At 37.8% G+C, this 25,401-nt stretch overlaps 1 protein-coding gene across 11 annotated transcripts in view; it reads left to right on the forward strand.

Annotated features, from left to right (window-relative positions):
* Positions 1–25,401, forward strand: part of MCTP1 (multiple C2 and transmembrane domain containing 1) — a 526,997-nt gene that overhangs the window by 341,060 nt on the left and 160,536 nt on the right. For all 11 annotated transcript variants that reach the window (XR_006605000.1, XM_045074455.1, XM_013044488.2 and 8 more), the window contains 2 exons: positions 974–1,160; positions 6,382–6,475. Coding sequence is in view for 10 of the 11 variants with exons in the window: in XM_045074455.1 (XP_044930390.1) it covers positions 974–1,160; positions 6,382–6,475 (281 nt within the window). In the remaining variant the exon portion in view is untranslated. The remainder of the gene's footprint in view (positions 1–973; positions 1,161–6,381; positions 6,476–25,401) is intronic.

Raw genomic sequence — 25,401 nt, forward strand, 5'->3', positions numbered from 1 at the left:
TTAAAAAAAAAAAAGAAGAAGAAGAAGAAGAAGGAAGAACAAAAATTTAATCGGTCCCTAATAGCTGACAATAGCTGACTCCCCTGTTTATGATATGTTGCCACATTTATGCTTAAAATTGTCTATTTCCTGTTTTAAATGCCTTTTGTTCATTTCCACCCCCTTTCTCTCAGTTTATTGGCTTTGCAATCACCTCAGTATCTGTCTCACCCAAATCAATTGACATTTTTATTAAATGAGTTTGCAAGGTGTTTAGCTCTGAGAGAAAAGCTTATCAAGCATGGACTGCCATGTTGTGAAACCTCTCTTAGTAAAATGCTGGTACATAACCCTTGAGGTATAATTTTTTGGAGGATTTGCTTTTTTATTTATATTTATGTGTGATGTTCTATGAATAAAGTGGCTTGGTTTTTAAAATGTAAAACCTTATGGCCTCATCAAAGTACACATTTTATTCATTGCTTAATAAAATTCATGAATGAAGAACACCCATTGTTTTAAATCCTACACAAGAACTCACATTCTCGGTGGTTTGCCTCTCCAGACAGCTCATGTTAATCTTTCTGTAGGCAAAGCTTCACTTAACTAGGCCATCCAGGGATTGAAAGTGCCTCCCAATTTATGAATACAGTGACAGTGGGTAGTAATAGAATCAGATAAACATGTTTTTTGTATCTTACAGAAATAAGAAATTAGACACTAAAAATAATCAGGATCTAAATTTTCGAAGAAAGTGTGCCAAATGAAAGATACATCCTTCCAGTGGTTCAAACAGTGTTTCTATTGATTTATTTTTCACATAGCTCTGACCAGCCTGCACTTTCACTGTTTGATGTGACAAAAAAAGGAAGGAAAGAAGGAAGGAAAAAAGGAGGGAGGGAGGGGGAAGAAAAGAAGAGAAGAGAAATGAAAAGGAAAAAAAAAGGAAAAGAAAAGAAGTAGCCATTTGCTAATTCAAAACATTTGTTTCCAGGTGCCAGGTGGACCTGTCGTCCCTCAGTAGGGAGCAGACACACAAGTTGGAGTTGCAGCTGGAAGAGGGTGAGGGGCACCTGGTCCTGCTGGTCACCCTGACAGCTTCGGCCACAGTCAGCATCTCTGACCTCTCCGTCCACTCCCTGGAGGACCAGAAAGAACGGGAGGAAATCTTAAGGAGATATGTACGTATGTAACCCTCCTAATTCAGGGTCATGTGTGATGAGTTGGTAAATGATTTATCTGGAGTAAAAGAATTACATCTGAAGAGCTGTGTGACCATTGAGTCAGCAGAAACAGACCGCTCGACAAATGCAGATGCCGCTGCCCTGAGGTCCGCACACCTGCTCCTCTCTAGAGTTTCTTCCAAACCAAGTTCTAGATTCTGAGCCTCCCAGCTCAGCTATCGTGCAAGGCAACTTCTCATAAAGCAAAGTGAAGCATACAGAATATTACCTCAAAATTAATTCATTGACCCTTTGTAATTGCAATTAAGAGTTCTTTGTCTTTCCAAGTTTGAAATGGAATTAATGACACCTACATTAATTAGTAGCTTGGTAACGAGAGGATATTCACAGAAGGAATTTTTATTTCAACTGCTTAGAAAAGCCTCACTTCATTCCTTTTTCTTATTTTAATTGAATGTGAAATATAATTAAAAGGAAGCCTCCTTACCTTTTGATCACTTGTGGTGTGATGGGGTGGGATAGTGAGTCATTATAGTAGGCATCCTCAATTTTCACCAAACAAAAATCTCCACACCCCAATCTACCTATTACCCAGCATCCTCCCTCCGTGCGTTTTCCAACCTGTAGTTTTCTTGAATCAACAGAGAGGGGAGCTCTTACTCCACCATTCTCTCTCAATGGCGGCTCGAAAAAGTGAATGCCTCAGTACCCACGAAGCTGGGGGAAAAAAAGCTTTTCCACTTAAAATGACAAAGCTTGTATTGTACAATGCTGCCAGGTGTTTAGAAGGCTTCTCTAGACATTCAGCCATGAAACCAAGCCCAGACTAACAAAGAACCGCTTAATTTTTTTTTTTTTTTTTTTTTTTTTTTAGATTTTAAAATATTCCTATTTGCTGACTGACATCCTTCCAATAACTGAATTTAATAAAGATGTACCTTATCGGGCTGTGCAGATAACATGAAGTACCGGTACTAATGCTCTACAATATTCTTCAAACAGATTAGCAGGATGTACGTTTCAGCAAATTTATTCTGGCTATCTCCACCGAATCAGCTGTCTGCTAATGCTTGTACAACTCATCCACCAATGCTGTTATCATAAACAGTTTAATAGAGGTGACTTAGCAAGGCTGAATACTATATATTTTTAAACCACCTAAGAGCCCAACGTATTGTTGGGCGTCTTCTAACATGTGACTGCAATTATGAGAATCATTTCACATTTTGGTACCCACAAAAAAGTGTTCTCCTCTTACCAGGGGTGAGCCTTGTGAGTAGAAACAATTTTAAAGGAGTTAATTGGTAGATTAATATAAAAATTCTGGGTATTATGAGACTGTATTTTATGGATTAATATTTGATGCTATCCCATATATTAGAATGATAGTGCTAGGCTAGGTAATTAGGAATAATCCAACTATTATTGATTTTTTTTTCTTTCTTTCTTTTTTTTTTTTGCCGGATGGGCTTCCTTAAATCGGCCATTTCCATTCAGGATTTGAATATTTGTTTCCGCAGTTTCTTTCAAATGTTAGTCATTATTCGAATAAAATGTAAAATACTGTGTGAATGCCCCAGCTGATTCTCCGATTACAAGCTGCTCCACATATTAAAAAGTGAACCATATTTAAATGTGTTTTTTGGTTTGTTGTTTTGTTTTTGTTTTTGTTTTAGCCCTGCATTTCAAGCATAGGCCTGTATCTCCCTCTGGAGACCTCGTTGCTACAAAGCTACTGTAGGCAGTATAGCACATATGTTATAATTGCTTATAGTAATACAAGAACAGAGACCCGTACTGGGTTGTTTCCGCATGTTTCCTTTTTATTACACAGATTATGAAATGAATGAATGCTGTATCATGTCTGAAACATCACTTGTTTCAGAGAAACATACAGAGGAGTTTATTTGGGGAATTATTTATATGTTTTCCTGGGAGAACGTGTTTATTTTTTAAATTTTAGGCGAAACTTGTGAATGTGATTTGGCCCTGGCCATAGTGAAAAAAGTAAATGAACTGGCCCCTGGAAGAACTCTCCGTTTCTGTGGTTCCGTTGTTCATTGTGACGCTTTGAAGCCCCACAAATTAAACAGACATTACTGTGTGAGCCATTATTTGATCACCTCATTCTGAAAAGATGGCTAATTCCATTTTTCTTTTTTCTTTTTTTCTTTTGGGGAGAGGAAGGCAGGGAAGGTCACTAGGGGGCGGGTAGTAATGGGTAGTAGACCAAGAGCGATTGTATGACCTTTTCAGAACGGGTATGCTGAACCCTTGCTCCCCCTTGTCACAGTTTAAAAACCAGAGGAGCTAGTTTAGAGAAGAAGTTGTTAGCATTCCATTTTTATTATGACATTTCACAGTCATCTGATTTAATGTCCCTTGACCGGATTGTCCACCGTGAGACGATGGGCTTGAAATGTTATTTAGAGCATTGATAAAAGGTGAGCGGTTCTAAGATGACAGCGAGTCATAAGGCTGGTGGTGTGACATTAATTTTCTCCATAACAGAGATGGAATAAGACGTCATGGTGACAAGCTGTCAATCAGCGCCGGCCCCTCAGAGCATCTCGATGCCATAGGATGGGGTATTGCCTCTCCCGTAATAGAGCTGAACTGAGATGCTCTCCCTGACAGCTGCTGCAGCCATAGAGAAAATATATTATACAGCCTTTCATTAAAAAAATAAAGAGGACTCCTCTCCAGAGCATTTCAATCTTTTCCCATCTATTGAGGGCTGAAAGGATTCACAGCAAATCATAGATTCCTCTGCTATGGAAATTTCTGGCTTCAGAAGGCATCCAGGTTTTGAGGCCTTCTAAAATAACCATAAATAACAGGGCAGGAGTACCTCTTGATGAAGCATTCCTGAAAGGTCTATTTTTAAACTGATATATTTAAGTTTTTTGCCTTTTTTTTTTTTTTGAATTCTTATTATAAGCGATGTGTCACTGGCCTAAACAGTTGAAGTTGGCAATAAATTCCTGAGTGTCAGCTGACTGGGGGAAAGAAACCCTTCAAACAATAATTACCCCTCCAAATGAGAAGCAGAACATCGGAGCTGAAGCATTAGAAGCTACATGTCTGGGCAGGGAGGTTACTCATATGAAACAATTCTCAGCCCGAGGACTGATGAGATTTGTTTCAGACACAGTGAAACTTGGTTTCAATTGCACCCGACAATTAAAGGACAGAAATCTTTTGATAAAACCCTTTTCTATCATTAAAATAGGAGACTTACCTGGTTTATAACACTCAGGAAGCTCGGAGATAAGGAGAAGCTTCTCAAACCTGAGGTTACTGCATCAGGAAAACAACATGCCTACAAACCTCCGAATTATAACAATGCCGTCTCAAGTGTCTCAAGTTCCCATCATTAAACACTTCGCTTACACGAATTTAAAAGGAAAGAGAGGTGCATTTTTCCTGAACCCTGTCATCTGGGTAGTTTCAGTAGATTTTGGGTGATAAACTACTGCTTAAAAACAATACAAGATTAAGAGCTAATCCTGTGCTCAACACTCTTAAAAGTTAGGCTCTGAGATCACCCGTGTATCTGCATTTCCTCCTCTCAGCATACCAAGGTCATAGCTTTAGTGTACACAATGGCTATCATACAGGACTGATAAGGTTAATATCTCAGTAAGTTCCTGCTTGTCAGTATTCTCACATCCTTAATACAAGGGTGGGAATGTTGTTTAGTAACAGTTTGATTACTTTGTTATGTCATGCTCCCTGGTCTTAAAGCATTTTAGGGATTATAATACAGAAGTACGTTTCTGTATTATACTGAAGTAGACTGAAATACCTTACTGTATTATTCTGTACTGAGTAGAAAGGCTGGTCTTGTTATATGTAAAATGCTAGGAAGTGTAGACTAACAAATACATATCAGTATTCTCCATCAATACTTACTCTTTAAGCATTTATGAATTATTACATTGGTATCTCTCTTTTAATGCTTTCAGGTACTATATTTCCTCAAACACTACCATTATTAATTTGTAAAATTAAATAGGTTTTATCCTTTGGATCTGATTCTTCTATTAAAATTTCCCTACTTCTTTTTATTTTTATTTTAAAATTTTTAAAAGATTTTATTTATTTATTTGATAGAGAGAGCACAAGCAGTGGGAGCAGCAGAGGGAGAGGGTGAAGCAGGCTCTCCACTGAGCAGGGAGCCTGATGTGGGGCTTGTTCCAGGAGCTGGGATCATGACCTGAGCCAAAGGCAGATGCTTAACCATCTGAGCCACCCAGGTGCCCCATAATTTCCCTACTTCTATACACACTACAATGGCAAATAAAATTACAAACTTAAGAAAAATTATTCATCACTTTTGAATTTATTCTTTGTGATCAATTTGACTTCTTTTAGAAGTTATATATGATTTTTTTCCTAAAACGTTCATAGAACTATGTAAATCTTTTGAATCAAATATTAGAAAATAGTATTTCAGTAATTCAGCCCTCATCTAGCACAAGCAATTTCCAAACTCACCAAGAAGAAAACAGTAAAAAAAAAAAAAAAGTAATATTGACTTTCTTAATCCTAAAGGCTGAAGTGTGTTTCATGATCAACAAACTAAGACTCAGTACTAATGATCATTAGTCTCCAAACCATTGTGCCCATAGACGACAGATTCTGTGGAGTGCTTCAGTAAAGGAGATTGAAGGAAAAAAGTAGGCATATCCTATTCTGTAACTTATTGTTCACCATTGTTCACTGATAATTATGGGGAAGAAATGTGGTTTTTTTATTCTTTCAAAAAGTTTCATATAGCAACAATTATCTACATCAATACATACGTGTGTGCCTATGTGTGGGTGCACATTACTAATGGTGGAAGGGTAATCTGCAATGAAGAAACACAAATATCCCTTTGAATCGCTTAAGCTGCATCCTGAGATCAATGATAAAACTTGGTGTTTTGGGGTCCCTGGGTGGCTCAGTGGGTTAAAGCCTCTGCCTTCCACTTAGGTCATGATCCCAGGGTCTTGGGATCAAGCCCCACATCGGGTTCTCTGTTCATCGGGGAGCCTGCTTCTCTTCCTCTCTCTCTGCCTACCTCTCTGCCTACTTGTGATCTCTGTCTGTCAAATAAATAAATAAAATCTTAAAACAACAACAACAACAGCAACAAATTGGTGTTTCCTCACATACTCTTTGAGACCCTCTAGGACCTTTCTTTTCTAACACTGATGTTGGGGTCTTTCAGAGCCCATTGAGGATATTTCACAACCTGAAAGATGTGGGATTTCTCCAGGTGAAAGTAATCAGAGCAGAAGGATTGATGGTTGCTGATGTCACAGGTAAGAAATGAGGCAATTCTATTGTCTGTACTTATTTATGTATATTACTCTAATATATATAATATATTGTAATATTTAATGTGTAATACATATTTATAATCATTATTATATATGATATATACATATTGAGCAGCATGCAGGTCTCACACTATTTAATGACTAAACTTCATTTTACCTGACTCCATCATCAAAGTAACTAATATAAATATAAGGTTTCAGGTTTGATCTTGTAAGAATTGCCCCACCCAACTTTTACACTGTTTCTGCTTTTTGAAAGAAAAGTAATGTATTAAAACAAACAATAGAGGGCGCCTGGGTGGCTCAGTTGTTAAATATCTGCCTTCGGCTCAGGTCATGATCTCAGGGTCCTGGGTTCCAGCCCTGCATCTGGCTCCCTGCTCAGCGGGAAGCCTGCTTCTCCCTCTCCCACTCCCCCTGCTTATGTTCCCTCTCTCACTGTCTATCTCTGTTGAATAGCTAAATAAAATCTTTAAAAAACAAACAAACAATAGAGAGTAAAATAGCTTTCAAATTGTTGCCTTTTCCAAAGTTTGTCCAACGTAGTGGGAATATTTCTTCCAGGTTTCATCATTTTGGCATTTTGGAGAAATGCAACATCTTCTCTCAGGCAGTATCAGCTTCCCTCAGGTGGTATCATAACATCAACACTTAAAAGTCCAACACACAGGAACTCTGTTGCATAGTTTACTGAAAATTTTAGGTGCAAAATATTTGATTACTTGGTATGAACTCCTGGCATCTGGGTTGCTGGTCCAATTTTTTTGTTGTTAAAATTCCTTAGCACATCCCAGAGAGAATTCTGGATCTGAACTAAGCATCTACATTGTTCTAAATTTTTTAATCAAGAAATGAACCTATAAAAATGCTGAAATCAGTCTTATCTATTAAAACTTCCTGATTTTGATACCGCTGTTTCTGCGATGTATTGATTCACTAATGGTAATTATTTCATCAATTTCCAGAATGAAATCATTGTTTTGAATTTGCAATTATGTGACCATTCATTTACTCTTTGGTTTCATGGGTTTGGGGCATACTTATACCATTCCTTAAATTGTCTAACTCACGATGGATAACAAATAGCACTGGCTTGGCCAATTTTTTGGTAAGTTTTGCTCCTCTTGAAAGCATCCTCTTATTATTTTTTAGAAACATGCTTGCCATCGTGAATGTTCAACAAGTTGATCCTAGTAAGGTAATAGACTTATCTAAAAGGGAGAAACTCACTTTTCCTACCACCTAGGAGCTTGTAAATCCATTACATGATGTATGGTGCCCTTCTTTAGTTCATCAAATATAAACAGAACAGAATCAAAACCAAATTTTAAAAATGACATGCATTGAAAATAAAATAGCAGATGTCTGCTCCAGAGCGGTAATATTTTTAAAATTTTAATATTTGCATAGTATCAAGTGACTGTTTATTGTGTGATAAAAATGTTGAGAGTTTACAGTTTCTTTAAACAGGTGATTGTCAACTCATTTGTAACCAGGAAGATAGTAACAACTGTCAAATATTCTTTCAAAACAGGCATACTTGAAAGTAGGGGGAGAGAAGGTAGTTTATAATCATTTTGCATGTATGCTGACTTGGTTCTTCATGCTAAACAATTAGTGAATGTTAAGTTTATTCATTTTGTTTTTTACTTCTGTTGCGGTTATGCTCAAATTAATCTGGGCTTAGTAATTTCTTTTTTTTTTTCTTTTATTATGTTGCATTAAGTCTTAGAACCAGCAGTCAACAATGAATGATTGATTAACTGCTCTTTTTTTTTTAAAGAATTATTTATTTATTTATTCATTTATTTGAGAGAGAAAGAGAATGGGGAATGAGGAGCAGAGGGAGAGGGAAACTCAAGCAGAGTCCACCCTGAGCACAGAGCCCAACTTAAGGCTCAATCTCGTGATCCTGAGATCATGACCTGGGCTGAAACCAAGAGCCTGATGCTTAACCAGCTGTGTCACCCAGGTGCCCCAGTAATTGCTCTTTTTTTGGTTCACTGTGGACATTAACTTAAAGACTGGAATAGGAACCCAGTATTGCTTTCTCATTCAGAGGTCACGCCTGGCCTCTGATTCCCCGCAGCAGGTCAATTCAGAATGTGACATTCAAGGTAGTGCCATTGACCATCACAGGAGGCACCTTCAGTTTTCCCTGGGATTTTCTGTAGGGAGGGGAGCCCCCAGTGTTGAGCTGAAAACCTCTGAAGATGGGGAAAAGGCCTAAAAGAATCAATACCTCGGGGGGGATACCTAAGAGCTAAAAATTATTACTGAACATTTGTAGGGGACACCGTAATTTATTATACAAATATTCAAGTCCCCTTTACTTCAAAAGCTTAGATACCTGCCCATTACACAAGTTGAATGTAATAGTATAAGTTTGTTTCTCTTAGAGAGAAGCTGTCATTGCTTTTAAAACTTCATGAATATGCAAACTATGTTAACCTGCTTGGCCTATATGCCACTATGGAAGTGAAAGTACATGTTCTTTCAAAGCTATAAAAAATAGATATATTTCTTTCCTAATGGCTCTATGTAAATTAATGTGAATAACAATAGTCTATTCCCTAGGGATTCAATGAGACATAATTTTGATCTGATACAATGAACTTTAATTTGGGGAATACTAAATAACAGATTCTCCATTTTTTTCCCTCCAGTTTTAGGGATATAAATCTCATGATTCCTCATTCCACACTGACCTTATAATCTAATGTGTTCTGAATGGAACAAGAGAGATGTTGAACTATTCAGGGGCAAGAGGATAATTCAGTCTTTGACCTTGCTCACTCGTGGACCTTTAGTGGTCTTTATGACATTTGTGATGGTGGCAGAAACTGAGGACCATATATTTAAGTGAGAAATGTCTGAATATACTATTAATTTTTTTAATAATATTTGCTTCTGGAAAGGATAAGTATTTATGTGTAAACTGATCCTTCCTGGTCTCTACCCTTAAATCTGGAGCACAACTAAGCTCTTTGAATACTTTTTTTTTTTTACTTGTTCGAAGAATCATAGTTAAGCTCTACAACATACCGAGCAACAGTTAGAAAAACGGAAATTGAGTCAATGGTGCTGTCTTCAAACCCTCAAATTAGCAACCATTTACAAGTGTTGTGGATGGCGAGGGGGAGATTTTAAATCCCTGATGGCTCTCTGAGCTAAGCAGAGTATCCTCTAGCCTGCTATAAATGAAGCTATCGCTCTAAGATACTTAGTTGGCTTCAGAACACTTTTTTTCTCGGTGAGCCTCACAAGATAAACTTCTATTTGACCAACTTTGCTCTATTTTAAAACTATTTTTAATGATCAGAACACAAAGTCAAACTTCCATAGTTTAAGCAAAAATTTTTAAATTACAGCATTCCATCATTTAACATGAGCCCAGGAACAAGAGATTCTATAATCTTTTAAGTAGCCATCAATCTTACTGCAGTTACAAAGAATTTTTTCCTTTCAAAATGTAAAATTTTTCTTTTGTTACAACACATTCATTGAGAAACATTGTGATACTGTATTAACTCTGTGTGAATAAAGAGCAATTGAGACTCTCTTTGAATGAGTGAGTACAAAGCACAAATTACTTTTTAATGAAACCCTCAATTCTTTCCCTTTCCACAAAAAGCCTATAGCCTTGTTCAGCTGAACACTACTACAGTAGGTCACTTCAGTTAAGCTCCTAATAAACTGTTGATAGTCGAGGGTAGTTTTTTCTTCGGTCTCAATAGCCCAGTGTTGGACAGTGCACTTCAAATCATTAAGGTTAATACAGATTTAAAAAAGAGATTAACTCTGGTGGTTAAGGCCTCAATTTACAACTCCCACACATACACATGCATTGAGCAAGGCACAAGAGTGGATTGAAATTTCAGTCAAATTGTGGGCAGCCTTTCACAGCCTGAGAAAGTGGCACTCTGGTTTTCAAAGATGATCAGCTAAAGTCTTCGTGAGGAAAAAAAAAAAGTTTGATTAAGTGAAAAATACTTCGCAGTACAACTTACTTACCTTTCAACTAAGCAGTGAAAAGGTGAATGTCTCTCTGTACCATCAAAGCAAAGCCTAGAGACTGTCTGGCTCTGCGTTCACTGGGGAAAATTTCTCTCTACCGCTAAATCAAGTATTCCTGAAAACTGGACAGTTTGTGAGGAGGGAAAGACCACTGGTGGGGAAAAAATATATATTTTTTGAAGGTGGTAGGAAACAGTTCATGTTGGAATTTGTCTTTTCTGGCTTCTAATTATCGTCTTCCTTGGATGGGACCTTATTTCTGCTTTCTACGGGACATTTAAAGTCTTCTATACCGAGTGAGGCTTTCTTCACTGAGTATTAAACCTGGCCTATTGGTTCTTTCAAGTTCTAAGAGAAGAAAGAGAAAAGGGTTCTTCTCTTCAGCCCCTCCCCTGCATTTTCCCCTGGGTTGTTTTTTTGAGTTCCCGAGGAAGAGGTCACAGCCTCCCCCGGGATACAGCCACTCGGGTTCAGAAATGGTGATATGGGAGAACTGTGAAAGCCTTTCAAAAGATGCCCTACCTTTTCACTGTATTAAAAGGAACACTAATATAAAACTTCTCCACCCCAGGTGAATTGATCTCTCAAATTAATGCACCATCTCTTTCAGGAAACAATAGAGGGCGAGGGAGAGAAAAAAGGAAGAGGGAGAGAATTTTACAATTAACATACTCTGTCACTGAAACAGTCCCATTAAATGAGCGTATCTTTTTCTAAAACAAGGCTACGCCTAAAGACCCATGACTCACCAGCCCCATAGTCTGGAAACCTACTAGTTATTAAGGGAGATGTTTACTACCCCTTTATTTGCATAGACTTTTCCCATGTTTTTCTTTAGGAAAACTGTCTTCATTGTTGGAAAATATTTAAGTAACAAAACAGCAGAAAAAGACATGCTACAGTTTTTTTTATCAGCTTCCGAGAGAGTCTTATTATCTTAAGAAATAACAGTTAGCAGCTCAGATTCATTAGCAGAGCTAAATTTAAGCCCCATTTGACAGGCTGCCTAGAAAACATTTTGTTTTGCTGTCTGTGGGCTTTAATTAAGATGTGTTCAATTTCAGTCCTCTTCAGTCTAGCGCCGCCCGCCACCCCCCCCAACCTTGCTGTGTCACAGACCGGCGATCAGACACTTTTAGACGGTCCGGCCCATGACTTTGACCTTCTGCACAGTCCGGCGTTCCCTGGGGAACCGTTCAACTCATGAGGTCTGATTTCACACTTCCAGGATGCCTCAGCTCTCTTAACAATGACAGGGAGACAAAGCCCTTTAGAGCAGGCCGCATGGGGACTTCTTTAAATTGGAAACCAGAGAGGAGTCAAGGAACAAGGTTATGGGCTACAGAATAGTCCTTTTAATAAAGAGCTCACAGCTCTGGCTCAGCTCAAAGAGGTCTACCTCTGTACAATTAATTGAGCCATTTATCTGGAGCATCTTAGGCCTCTACTTTCTCACAGAATTGCGTGGTAAATATCAGCTAAGAAGCAAATGAGATATGCATGAAATGAATTTTAACACTTTGATTACTGTGCTTCCAGTCTTCATTAAAAGTAAATTTATTTGTATTTCTGACCTCATTATCAGTAGGCTGCCTGCATTTTTATTGGTTCCTGTGATTTCCAGCTTGAGTATGTCATGAAGGTATATTTTATACAGAGATTTGGATTTATTATTCTTGGTATTTTCCCTGAACATTATGGGTCTACTCAGAGAAAGAAAATGAAAGGGTGGTTGTACAGAAAAAAGGCGAGTCTATTCTTTCAAAGTTTTATATATAGTTGGAGAAATGCCGAGCACACATATATATAACATAGATAAGATATCGTCCTTTAAAAAAACTAACTTTTTGTAGGTTACCCAAACAAACTGCATAAGATGTATGCAGTTGTTGCTTGAGTGGGCCTCAGAGTACAAGAAAGAGCTCTACTGGAAAAAGTGGGTACGTTGCTTCTTTTATAGAACTGTAGCAGTCTGAATTTTTAAAGCATGTGGCTTTAATTACGTCATCATATTCAAGAACATTCATGATATCTGATAAATGCAGCCTTAGATTTTATGATCATTATTTAAAACCTATGTTGAAAGATGACAAAATATATATCCTTTAAACTCTATATAGTTCCACTGACCATATTATATATAAAATATGGTGCAAATCCTTCATATTTCTGAATTATCAGAGTTAAAATTATTTACCAAATAAAAGAGGGTTAGGCATAGATGTCACTCCTAATTTTTTTAACCTTTGCTATCATTAAACCTTAAAATTATATTGCTCGACACAAAAATACCTCCGTTTTACACAAAATGTATTCACAATTTCCCAAGCAAAGCGTGCTTTATTTCCATTGTATAAATGGATGTCCTTATTTGCTCTTTATCAAAAATAGTATAGTTTGAGAAGAAATTTCATCCAATTTATAAAGCACTAAAAATACCCAACAGCTGGGGCACCTGGAAGGCTCAGTGGATTAAAGCCTCCTTTGGCTCAGGTCATGATCTCAGGGTCTTGGGATCGAGCCCCACATCGGGCTCTCTGCTCAGCAGGGAGCCTGCTTCCCCCTCTTTCTCTGCCTGCCTCCCTGCCTACTTGTGATCTCTGTCAAATCAATAAAATTTAAAATATCTTTTTAAAAAAAATGACTAACAGCTGACAGTCTTATCATTGTAACATGCCTAGTTTAGAAAACAACCTTTACGCATGCATGTTAAATGTCTTAACACTATATAAATACCTTCCTTAAGAATGAGACTAAACAAATGAAGCTATCACAAGGACAGAAAGCAAGTCGTTGCTCCTCATTTTTATTTTTTTTATTTTTCTGTTCTTCATTCTTTTATGTCATCATAGTTCACACAGAAATAAAAGTGGTCTCCTTTTACTACTTGCATCTTGACAAAACTAAATCCTATTCTAAAATTTTAGAAATACAAAAGTGTTGTTCTAAAACCAAACAGATGATATGAGATATTTGTGAAAAGAGGAATTAAAATGATAATTTAACTCAAGGGCTAGTGAGGCTGAGTCTAAAACACTGAGCTAGTGTTTTAGATGGAATGACAGGACTCATGTGTGATTCATGTGCAGGTCACGTGATTGGAAGGTACTGCTTTGGAAGACTAGGTGGGATGACAGGAGAGATTAATAATGGGGTTTGATATGCTCTAGAGGTGAAGGACTATGGGCTGAGAAAGTAGTGGTCCCACTATCAACTGGACGTGGGGAAAGAGAAATACTATAAAGTAATTAACTGAGTTCTGTGCAAGTAAGATTACAAAATGAGCCTTTAAGTAAAGAAATAGAGGTTTGCTGATCTGGCTTGGAGGGCTAACTCCCTGATTCTACTCAGTGCTTGAAGAAATGCTTTCCGATGCTAGAATTGTATTGTTTAAAATTAAAATGTTCTTTATTGTTTGTTCTGATATCATTGTATCAATAAGCAATACATTTCCTAGAACGGTGGATTAGGGAATGGGTGTAAACAGAGAGGATCTGGATTTAATCTGACTTCTGGGGGAAAAAAAAAAAAACCTTACCACAGGAATACTCAGGTTATATGACAGTAAACTTAGGTGCCTAAATGACTGCGTGAATAAACCCGAAGAGTGATTGTTGTAAAGGATTGATGTCAACGGTAATGCCACATGGAGGAATATAGGGCTCTGTACTTGGTCTAACCTGGTCAACCTATTTCCTAGTGACTCAGAGGAAATAATGGATGGCTTCCTTATCTTATCAAACTTGCTAATAGGGATCATTAACGATACGCTATATGTGTATCATTAACTATACACTATATGTGCATATTAACTATATGGGATCCTTAACTATACACTATATGTACATATTACATATACGTGTATACTATATGTATATAGTATATATTCACACTTTTAAATATGTATATTTTATTATAGTATTTATACATAATATATATACATATCCATATATGTGTGTAATAAACTTAGTTCAGACTGAAATAATAGGGTTAGTTCAACAAGGTGGGCATTGGAGAGTGTACATAAAAAAGCCTTACATATACGTGTATACTATAGGTATATAGTATATATTTACATTTTTAAATATTTATATATTATCGCAGTATTTATACATAATATATATACATATCCATATATGTGTGTAATAAACTTAGTTCAGACTGAAATAATAGGGTTAGTTCAACAAGGTGGGCATTGTACATAAAAAGCCTTACCAGGATACAAAACAGTAGTGTCTTGCTTTAGAGTAGGAAATACAGAAAAAAGTTTAGGGTTTGAATTGAGTTTAAGCTCTGTGAAAATGAATTATGCACATGTCAACTATGTTCTGTTGTTTTGCAGTATACAAATTATAAAGGGTAATTATTGAGAATGACACTCGCTTCTGGACGCATCGACCACACGGGGGTATGAATTCAGTGTTGGAAGAGATTCTTTAAACAAGGACATTGACAAAGCAGAATTTATTCTCAATTAGGTTATCTGATGTTTTAAAATCAAGTCAGTTGAGAATAACCCATGAAAAACAATACTAATACTAGTAACAGTGGTGGCAGCAGCATTTATTGAGACCTTATCACATGTCAGACACTACCCTGAGCTTAGAACGAGGATTATCACAAATCTCACCACAACCTAATTAGTTACTGTTGTTCTACCCACTTTGCAAATTAGAAAACTGAGATGTGGAGAGGTTAATGAAACAACTGGCCGCATTAGCATGTTGAGAAGACACGGTGAGAACTACTTACACTACTCCTGTTTGCAGTCTGCCCCAGCAAAATGGGCTGCACAGGCTCTCGGGGAACTAATATCAAATCTTAGGCAAGTGCACCTGGTTGGTGCAACCAAATTCACATCTCCCACCCTAGCTGCAAGAGAGTCTAAAGATGTGACCTTGGCCTTTGCAGTCTCTCTAGTTCAGGAAGAGATGCCAGAAGTTAGAATACATGCTCAGCAAGCCATCTACATTACCCAGCTCAGGAAGGCAGGTCATGAACATTAATCAGGTAATCTAAGTGACAGGTGCTATGCCCTCACTTTTCACCCATTAATTCATTTAAAGTTTAAAAATGGCTACAGAGGGCAAATCCTTAAATCGGTACAAGTTACAGAGACATAATTTTATGTGCTGTGTAAAGAAGCACTTCCCCAAAATTATAATTGCCAAAAAACATATCAGACTAGACCCGTAGAGGTGGCAATTTCCCCATCGCTGGCCCTGTTGGTTTAAACCAGAGCCTGTGAGACTACCTGGTAGCAGAGAGGAGTTGAGCCCTAGATCAGCTTTTGAACTTGGCCTCTGGACTTTTCTCCCAACCCTCAGAATTAGAGATCCCCCAGTAGGTGGCAAGATGAATTAAAGACTCTTGAATGAGTAGATATTTTGTAGAAGAGAGATAAAAAGACAAAGGTATTTTAAAGACAAAGGCTTGACAGATGACAATTTTCAGTTTTATTGCCTAAAAATATTTTTTAAAGAAAGGTTTAATCACCTAATAGAGTACTTAATATTTTCAATCTAAAGAATTTTATTCTACTGCAAAGGATCTCTCCAGCTAATTAATTTACTTATAAAGAAGGTTATCTGAAACCTCATGCTTTTCTGTGGGAAGTCTAATTGAATATATATTTACTGTAGGTCCCAAAGTATCTATGAGAACTCTCAAAAACAGAGGAGTTTAGAATAAATATTTATACTTCTATTTCGGACAAATTACTTTTGTGCTTCCAATCTTATAATTAAGTTGCTTGCATATAGTTCTCATATTAAATATTAGCTGAAATAAAATCCTTAAATGTTTTTACCATAATTTATCTAAACGCTTAAAAGCTTGGACATAAATTTTTCATAGCTTCTTCTCATTTCATAGATTCCATAGTTTCCCTTTTCTTTCTTTTCCAGTTTCTTACCTGTTTCATTTTATTTCTTGCTCTTCTCTCATAAATTTCAAGCTTTGCAGCAGATACCAAGATGGTTCAATTTTAGGACTTAAGAATGCATCTTGTTACACACAATACTATAAATATTCTTTTGCATCTCGTCCCAAGGGAAATAAATTCATATTTACATTGTGCTTCATTCCCATTACTCTTAGTTGCGGTTCTTGAAGTGTGGCCCAGGAGCTTCCAGGGATCCCCAAAAACCTTTCAAGGATCTTTTAAAGTCAAAGCTATTTTCATAATAATCCTAGGACATTATTTTCTTTTCTCACTCTTGTTCTTTCATGAATGTACAATGAAAATTTTCAAAGGCTATATATTGGATGGCTCTGATGTTATCATGTCATGGATTTATTATGTCATTTTCAAATGAATGAAGGTTTTACATGCTCTCATTTTTAATTAATAAAATGGTAAACAGATAGATATAATTTATATAGACGAAAGCTTTTTGATGTCCTCAAAAAAATTTTTTAGTATTTTATTTATTTATTTGACAGAGATCACAAGTGGGCAGAGAGACAGGCAGAGACAGAGGGGAAAGCAGGCTCCCTGCTGAGCACAGAGCCCGATGCGGGGCTTGATCCCAGGACCCTGGGATCATGACCTGAGCCGAAGGCAGAGGCTTAACACACTTAACCCACCCAGGCGCTCGTCCTCAACAATTTTTAAGAGTTCCTAAAGATGAAAATGTTTAAGAACTGTTGCTGTAGGGCCATGATCTTCATTTGGAAAAGGCAGTATTGCCCTCATGAGCATTTTTAAAGTTTTGTGGAAGAATTTAGTTGCCACACTGTTTGGGGGGAATGCTATTGGAATTTGGTGGGAGTGGAACGAGGATGCTAAATGTCTGCAAAGTATTAGACAATCTTAAATAGTGAAAATTGTCCCACGTCCTGCAGGATTAAACATAGACATAGATAGCGGTTTTAAATCTATTTCATGGATTCTCTGAGCCTAGACTGCATTCTGAAATACGTATTATTTACTCGAGCCTGCAAATGGCTGCCATTTTACATGGTAAACTCCAAAGACCTTAAGATTGCCTCCACAAGCCATGTAAGTTTCCCCATTGCTTCTCTGATGTTCCACCATTGTTCCCTATGCCCACTGTGCCCTACACTAGCAGGGTCCCTGAGCACACCAGGCCTTTGCTCTAGCTCTCCCCTCTGCCTGGGATACTTTTTTTCTTTTTTTAAAGATTTATTTATTTATATGACACAGAGAGACACAGGGAGAGAGGGAGCAGGCTTCCTGCTGACCAGGGAGCCTGATGCAGCGCTCAATCCCAGGACCCTGGGATCGCGACCTGAGCCGATGCCTGGGATATTTTCCAGATATCCATTTGTCTATTCCTTCACTTCCTTCGGGTATTTGCTCACATCTCGCCTTCTCAATGAGGCCTGTACTCCAACCACTCTAATTACATTTATAAACGATGCCTCTCCCCCACATTCTTCAAACCCCTTATCCTGCACTATTTTTCTCTAGTTTTTGTTAACACATATCAGTCCCCAACATACAATATAATTGTGTTCAACATTTAGTCCCCTTTTTTCTCCCTCCCCACTACAAATAGAATCTAAGAGAGCACGGACCTTTCCTTTTTTGTTTACATAGTCTGGCATAGAGCAGCACTCCATAAATAATTTGTTGAATAGGGGCGCCTGGGTAGCTCAGTGGGTTAAGCCGCTGCCTTCGGCTCCGGTCATGGTCTTAGGGTCCTGGGATCGAGTCCCGCATCGGGCTCTCTGCTCAGCAGGGAGCCTGCTTCCTCCTCTCTCTGTCTGCCTGCCTCTCTGCCTACTTGTGATCTCTCTCTGTCAAATAAATAAATAAAATCTTTAAAAAAAATAAATAATTTGTTGAATAAATGAACATATGATTTTATTGTAAGCAACTTTTGATGTAGTTCTCCTTTATTATGGCATGAAGACATTATATGAAATTCCAAAGTCATGATTGACTCAGTTTTATTTCAAAACAGGAAGGCATTACAAAATCTTCAATATGAGAAAGGCTGTATTGGGTCTAATGGGCTGAGAGCCACAACTCTAGGGGGTTGATTTTCCTGCCACAAGGTATCCTAACACATGATTGAGGGGGAAGAGGAAACCCCAGTTATTATTACTCAGTCCCAGAATCAGATCCAGTGGGAAACTAGTGAGGAGTGTCAGTTAATGTGTTTGTACCAGTCAGATGTTTAAAATATGTTTAGGTCAGTTGATGAAAAAAGCAAAGGGCAAACCCCATCTCTAGTGATAAGGGAAGGATCGGAAGATATAGCCAACGTCCGTGGCTTTTTGTTTTGGTGGACCCTGTGGAATTCCCTCATCTACGTACAACATTGTTGTATGTTATGATTGAAATTCCAGTTTGTGGAAAGGACAGATGGCAATCTCGATTATAATTAAAAAAAAAAAAAAGATTAAAGTATGGCCATTTCAAACTGTGACACCTGAGGAAATTAAACCAAGGGGCTTAATTTGTGCAAGGTAGGCCCTAAATAAAAGGCCCCGATGGATATGAATTGCTTTCCATGCTTTTGAAAGCCTCTGTGTTTTCAGAGACAGGACAACAAAGAGGTGGTCACTGGGTATCCCCCTGCCCACACATTTCTATAACACATCTCATCCAGCAAAGTGTGCTGCTTGTCAGCAGCGAAATGACCCCGGACAAAGCCCACCACTGATGGATCAGGATTAACTTTCTATTCCGGGAGCAAGAATATCATTCAGTATCTTTTGAGTGACTTTAATGCTCAAACCAGTAGTTTGCACAAACTGAAGCTGTCCACTTGCCCACATAACAGGTAACAAGCAAGCAGGGGTGGTGCAGACTTTCCTACAGTTCTTTATAAATGTGTCAGTGTTGTGACCTCAAAGAGCAAGGGCTAAGAGTGAGAGAGAATTAGCCAGTCAGCGTATCCCATTCATTCCTCAGTGCTGCTTTGAAGACGCCCAGCAAAGATGTCCATCGGAGATGATTCTGACCTCTGTTTTTACTGGAATGGCTTTTCGCCACAAGAATTTAGGTGTTAGAGTATATGCTTTAAAACTTATTATAGATTTACTTTTAAGTTCAGATAGAAGAATCTCTAATTTTAAAGCCCGTGAGAGAATTTTTCCCCTATAAAAACCCATAGGGAGAATAAATAGCCCCTAGTATTTAACTAGATTATGGATAAATGAGCATTAGTCCTGTCCTCATATTTTAAAGTATCTATTTCATCATCACTCCATAAGGTATATCCAAGATGCTGTGTTATAGAGTCCCTATGAAAAGGATAAAGAAACAAATTTAAGCTAAATATTTCTTTTTTTAAAAAGATTTTATTCATTATTCATTTGACACAGAGAGAGAGAGAGAGATCACAAGCAGGCAGAGAGGCAGGCAGAGAGAGAGAGAGGAGGAAGCAGGCCCCCTGCTGAGCAGAGAGCCCGATGTGGGGCTCGATCCCAGGACCCTGAGATCATGACCTGAGCCGAAGGCAGAGGCTTAACCCACTGAGCCACCCAGGCGCCCCTAAGCTAAATATTTCTTATGATAAATTGTAACATCTTCTTTTTAGATAATCGTCCTTCTCCTCTAAAACTGTTGGCGAAAGAGATGTGTAATCCCCATAGATCGCCAGGGTCCCCTCCTCCACTGAGGAAAAGTCTTCGCCTCATTTTCCCTTCTTGTTCTAGAGCGAGAGAATGATGTGCGTCGTTCTCATTGTTCCCGTCGCACCCTTGACTACGGCACTTGCAGTCCTGCGTTATAATTGTATTTACATGCTTATCGTGCCCACTACACTGTGTGTGCCTTTAGTGCTGCACTATGTCTTAATCACACTTATAATTCCAGGGTGAGAGGAGCAGGCATTCCATAAATCATGAACGCTTCAGAAGTATTCATATTTCTTTCTAGAAAATGGTCAACATGGAAAATGGCAATGTTCTCAAGCAAGGCTGAGACTCCTTTAGCTGTCATGGCAGTTACCGCAATCAGCGTCGCTGCTCTGATCCTTACCAAGCACCCCAAGCACCGTTGCAAATTCTATCTCGTATCCAAACCCAAATCATTTTCCTGCACCACAAGAGAGAGGGCTAGGCACCTCTTAGCCCAAACGGTGAAAGTTAAGGGAAAGCCAGTTGGTACCCACAGGTCAGCTTTGGTCTTAGGACAAGAATGACTAAGAGGGAGACGAGAGATTATATAATCTGTTCCCATACATTTAGGCTCTTTAAAGAGCCAAGTAGTATCAGAAACGTGGGGTGCTGCCTTAATTCCTTGCACTTCTGCCCATGCAGTATCGAGTAAAATCATCACCGGGAGCAGCTTTGCCTCACTCTAGAGCTTTGCAGAACACGGAGTACTTGGTAGACATCAACACTGCATCCAGTCGTCAGTCCCACTCCTCAGATACCCTCTCGGAAAGCATAGCAGCATATCATGGGTCTAACTAGAATGATAAAAGGATGAAAGGAAGGAATAATTAAGGAGGTAATTAATGGTTAGGCCCCTCCCTGGTATTTCTGTGATTGTTTTTGGTTGTTTAAGTGGCACGTAATCAAGGCTGCAAAATGTAGGAACTGAAAAGCCAGTCATTTAAAGCATCATTTAGCAAGCCAGATAAGCACATTAACTATGTGTAGCCACTTCTTTAAAATAAAACGATGGTGAATGCTTTTTAGTGGTAAGTTTATAGAATTTGATATTGTACATTTACTACTATTTTGGTTGAAATTGCTGTTAATTTTTAATTACGCTTGAATCGTGGAGTGGCAGAAGGGATACTTCCTAAATGAGTCGAAAATAACATAGTGGGTAAAGACCTGATGTCGGCATCCATTCCCGATAACTGTAAAAACATAACTTTTTAGAAGGAAAAGATGAATAGAAATTAAATACAAAATTGGCTGCTCTCTCCTGACGTAAATTTTCCTCTTTGTCAGATTCTAGAGAAAGCTTGAATGTTTCTTGTCCTCGGGTGGGGGGGGGAAAGAATGACTCGGTGAAGCTCAAAAAATTGTTTTTCTATTAGCAAATAACAGTATCAGGCATAAGAGATCATTCACTATTGGCATCTTCAAACCCTGTTGGTTCTACCTTCAGAGTATATTCAGAATCTAAGCACTTTCCATCACCTGGATTGTCGTGATATCCTCCTAATTCTTCCCACTCTGCCTTCTCCAATGGCTTCTCTCCACCTTATTCTCCAAATAGCAGCCCTCAGGTCATGTCACACCTCAGCCCCAAAGCTTCTCCTAGCACTTGGAGAGAAAGCCAATCCTACAGAGACCTGCCACCCACCCCATACCTCACCCAATACTCTTCCCCTTGCCCCAATTCATTCCTTCAGTCGATCTGGCTTCTTGGATATTCCCAGACATATCAGGCACGGTCATTTCTCTGACTTTTCCATGACTTGTTGTTCTAGGTAGCCCAGAGCTCGTTCCCATGTCTTTTTTTATGTCTTTGCCCATATAGCACTTCTTCAGTGAGACCTTCTCTGACATTTCTTTTAAAAATTGCACAAACAGGGCACCTGGTTGGCTCAGTGGGTTAAGCCGCTTCCTTCAGCTCAGGTCATGATCTCGAGTTCCCGGGATTGAGTCCCGCATCGGGCTCTCTGCTCGGCGGGGAGCCTGCTTCCTCCTCTCTCTCTCTGCCCGCCTCTCTGCCTACTTGTGATCTCTCTCTGTCAAATAAATAAAAAAAAATCTTTAAAAAGAAAATAAATAAATAAATAAAAATTGCACAAACATAGCAGCACTCCTCATCGCCATTCCTATATTTTTCTCTATAGTACTTATCATCTTCTAAAATACCATAAAATGTGTGTATTCCTTGTCTTTTTCCACAAGGTAAACAGCATGAGGCCAGGCTTTTCATTATTGTTGTTTTATGTACTTCTGTCTCCTCAACACATAGAACACTGTCTGGTACATGGTAAGTAATAATTACTTGTTGAGTGAATGAGTCTGTGGTCAAAACATTAGCCAACTCTTCCCATGTGTGTGCCCTACTACCTACTATGACACAGTTATTGGGAAAGGTCTTGCCTGGTACCTTATATTTAAATACACACACACACATACACACACGCACACACACACACACACACACACACACATATACATATAGATATTATGTTTAGATTTAGATTAGAGAGTGCAGGGAGGGACAAAGAGAGAGGGAGAGGGAGAGAGAAAATCTCAAGGAGATTCCACGCCAAGTGCAGAGCCCAAGGCAGAGCTCAATCTCAGGACCCCGAGATCATGACCTAAGCTGAAATCAAGAGTCAAGAGTTAACACTTCACCGACTGAGCCACCCAGGCACCCCACATTTAAATATATTTTATTATAACTATGTTAAATGGTAGTTTGGTCTAAGTAAAAGTCTCTCTTTCTTTTAAAATGCTAAGTAACATTACATTTGGTACAGAGTCGAATATGATCTCTTAAAAATTACCTTGCTTACCCATTTCAAGTTAAAAGCAGGTACATGTAAGAGAATATTTTTGCTAATGATGGAATGCCCCTGGAATTTAATGTAGCAAAATGACTGAGAATTGGTCTCAGAAGGTGCTCACACTATTTTTGATGGGTGTGGCATTGTCTCTAGGGCTTCAGTGTCTTCATTTCTTTAAGACTCCAGATTTTTTGTCAGCAAATATAGATAGAATAATAAAGAAACTGGTGATTTAAGAGACTTTCCATGTGGTTGAAAGTCTTACACAATTGTGTATAGGAAGAAAAAAATCAAGTAAAGTTTTTCATCCTCTGCTGGTAGAAGTTTTAAGTAAAATTTTTTTCAGGGCATGTGAGTGGCTCAGTTGGTTAGGTGCCCGACTCTTGATCTCAGCTCCGGTCTCGATCTCACAGTCACGAGTTCAAGCCCCGTATTGGGCTCCATGCTGGGCAATAAAAATAAAGTAAAATGCTTTCCCACTAGATATTAGTCTCTGGAGTTTGTTCTTTTGTTTTGCTAGTGAAGAATTGGGACAGTTTTGATTGAGTCTGTTACACATTGCTGATCACTTGAGGGCAAGTAAAACCAAGTCTATTGAAATACAATAGTAATTGAAGTTAAAGCAAGTGAAAATGAGGAAACAGAAATGCTCAGAAGTGCTATCATTTTATAGTTGGTTTTTGTTTTGTTTTACTAAATTAAGATTTACATGAATGTACACATATATGAGAAAAATTAAAAGGAGGTCCCAGGAAGAGTGTGAATGTTCCCCTTGTCTTTTAAATAAAAGTTACCAACACTAATCACTTACTCTAAAGTTCTATCTAAGGTGATGACAGAATAGTGATGTTTTTGACACGAATTTCTATTAAATATGGCTTTAATTTTCTCTTTGAACATCAGAGATAGATATGTTTTATCTCTCTAACCCTTTTATAAATTATTTGATGTGGTGGTGTGTGTCCTCTTTCTTATGGTATGCATATCACTCAGTACAAAGCTAGGTGAAAAGACTTAATATGGACCTGAAGAATAAGTAAGGTTTTCAAAATTGTTTGAATCTACTTTTCATGTTTGTACCTGAATTCTGTGGAAGACAATGTAAAATTCTTGATGTAGCAAATAAAGCCTTTTGCATTGTGTTTTAACGAACAAACTGTTCTTTATGAGTTCTGTTGTCCATGGTGTATATGTGTGTATGAGTTAAAAAAAAAAAAGGGGGGAGTGGATAATGCAGATCTGAAGACAGAAATAAAAATGTCAACAGACCCCAAAGACTTTCAATTCTCTATTCTTTACTCAAAATTGTTCCCAAGACCAAAAATTGAGAAGACTACCATATTGCTAAATTATGCAAGCATCCTGGGGTATATGAGACGCCTGAACAAACACACATATATTTACTCCCTTTTTTTTATTATTATATAACTAATAAATTAGATTAAAGGTGAGTCAAAGTTTGTACGGCTCATTTTAAGAATTGCAATATGGAAAGTAAATACACTGCTGTGTGGGAATATGTGGCTTCTCTGTTGCTGATAGCTAATGGATTCCTTCCTATTAAAATTTAATTGAAAATCTTCAATGATATTTAAGCTTTCGTAGAAGTGTAAACTACTGTGACTACAACTCACAATGCATTTAAAACAATTATTCTTTATCATTAAAGTTAATAATATGCACATTAACCTCGTATGTAGTCTAAATCAATATTGTAGTTTAAAAGATATGACCTCTGGACAGCTTTGTCTAAATATTGATTTCATTGTCATTTGTATAAGGTATCAAACAAATTACATGCTGCACTAATATCATTAATGCTGCCCCCATAGAGCTTCTGACTTTATGGGGTTCTTATAATACAAGACATGACATTACAAAATATTGAGGGTATCACAAAATATAATTGCTGAATGGACAAGATTTGATTATGGCAGAACAGATTCACTGTAAACAGATGATAACTTTCGAATTCTTTACTCTCAGTGGACAAAAAAAAAATATATTGCTGTTTAACATGCAGATTGGCTGTTGAGGTTAAGTTTCAAATGGCAGAATTTTTTCTGCCTCCGAGTGTCTAATTTACCTTCTTGTGATGCTGGAGATATTTTAGGAGGGAATTTAAAGTCACCTTACAGTGGTGTCATTCCGTAACATAGCAGTTTTTGCAACATAAACTTGTTAAGAAATTTCTGTTAAGAGTTATAATGTGTCGGCGGAGTTGGAAAATATATGCATAGAAGTGAAGGGGTTGACCCTTTTAAATGATCTTTATAGCACTGAAGAAAAACTGAGTGAGGGATGGACATGCATCCTATTTTCTCTCATAATAATTATTTCTCTTTTTGTAAAAAAAAAAAACGTACAAATTGAAATATCAGCTGTATAATTTCCTCTCTCCTCCTTTTTTTTAGGTTCTAATTTGCTGTGAATTATACCTATTGTTAATGCCCTCCTCTAACGCTATTTTGATGTTTAAATTTTTTA

This window comes from Mustela putorius, unplaced genomic scaffold (genome assembly GCF_011764305.1).
Source record: "Mustela putorius furo isolate JIRA1106 unplaced genomic scaffold, ASM1176430v1.1 tig00537350_pilon_pilon_pilon, whole genome shotgun sequence".
Taxonomy (NCBI): domain Eukaryota; kingdom Metazoa; phylum Chordata; class Mammalia; order Carnivora; family Mustelidae; genus Mustela; species Mustela putorius.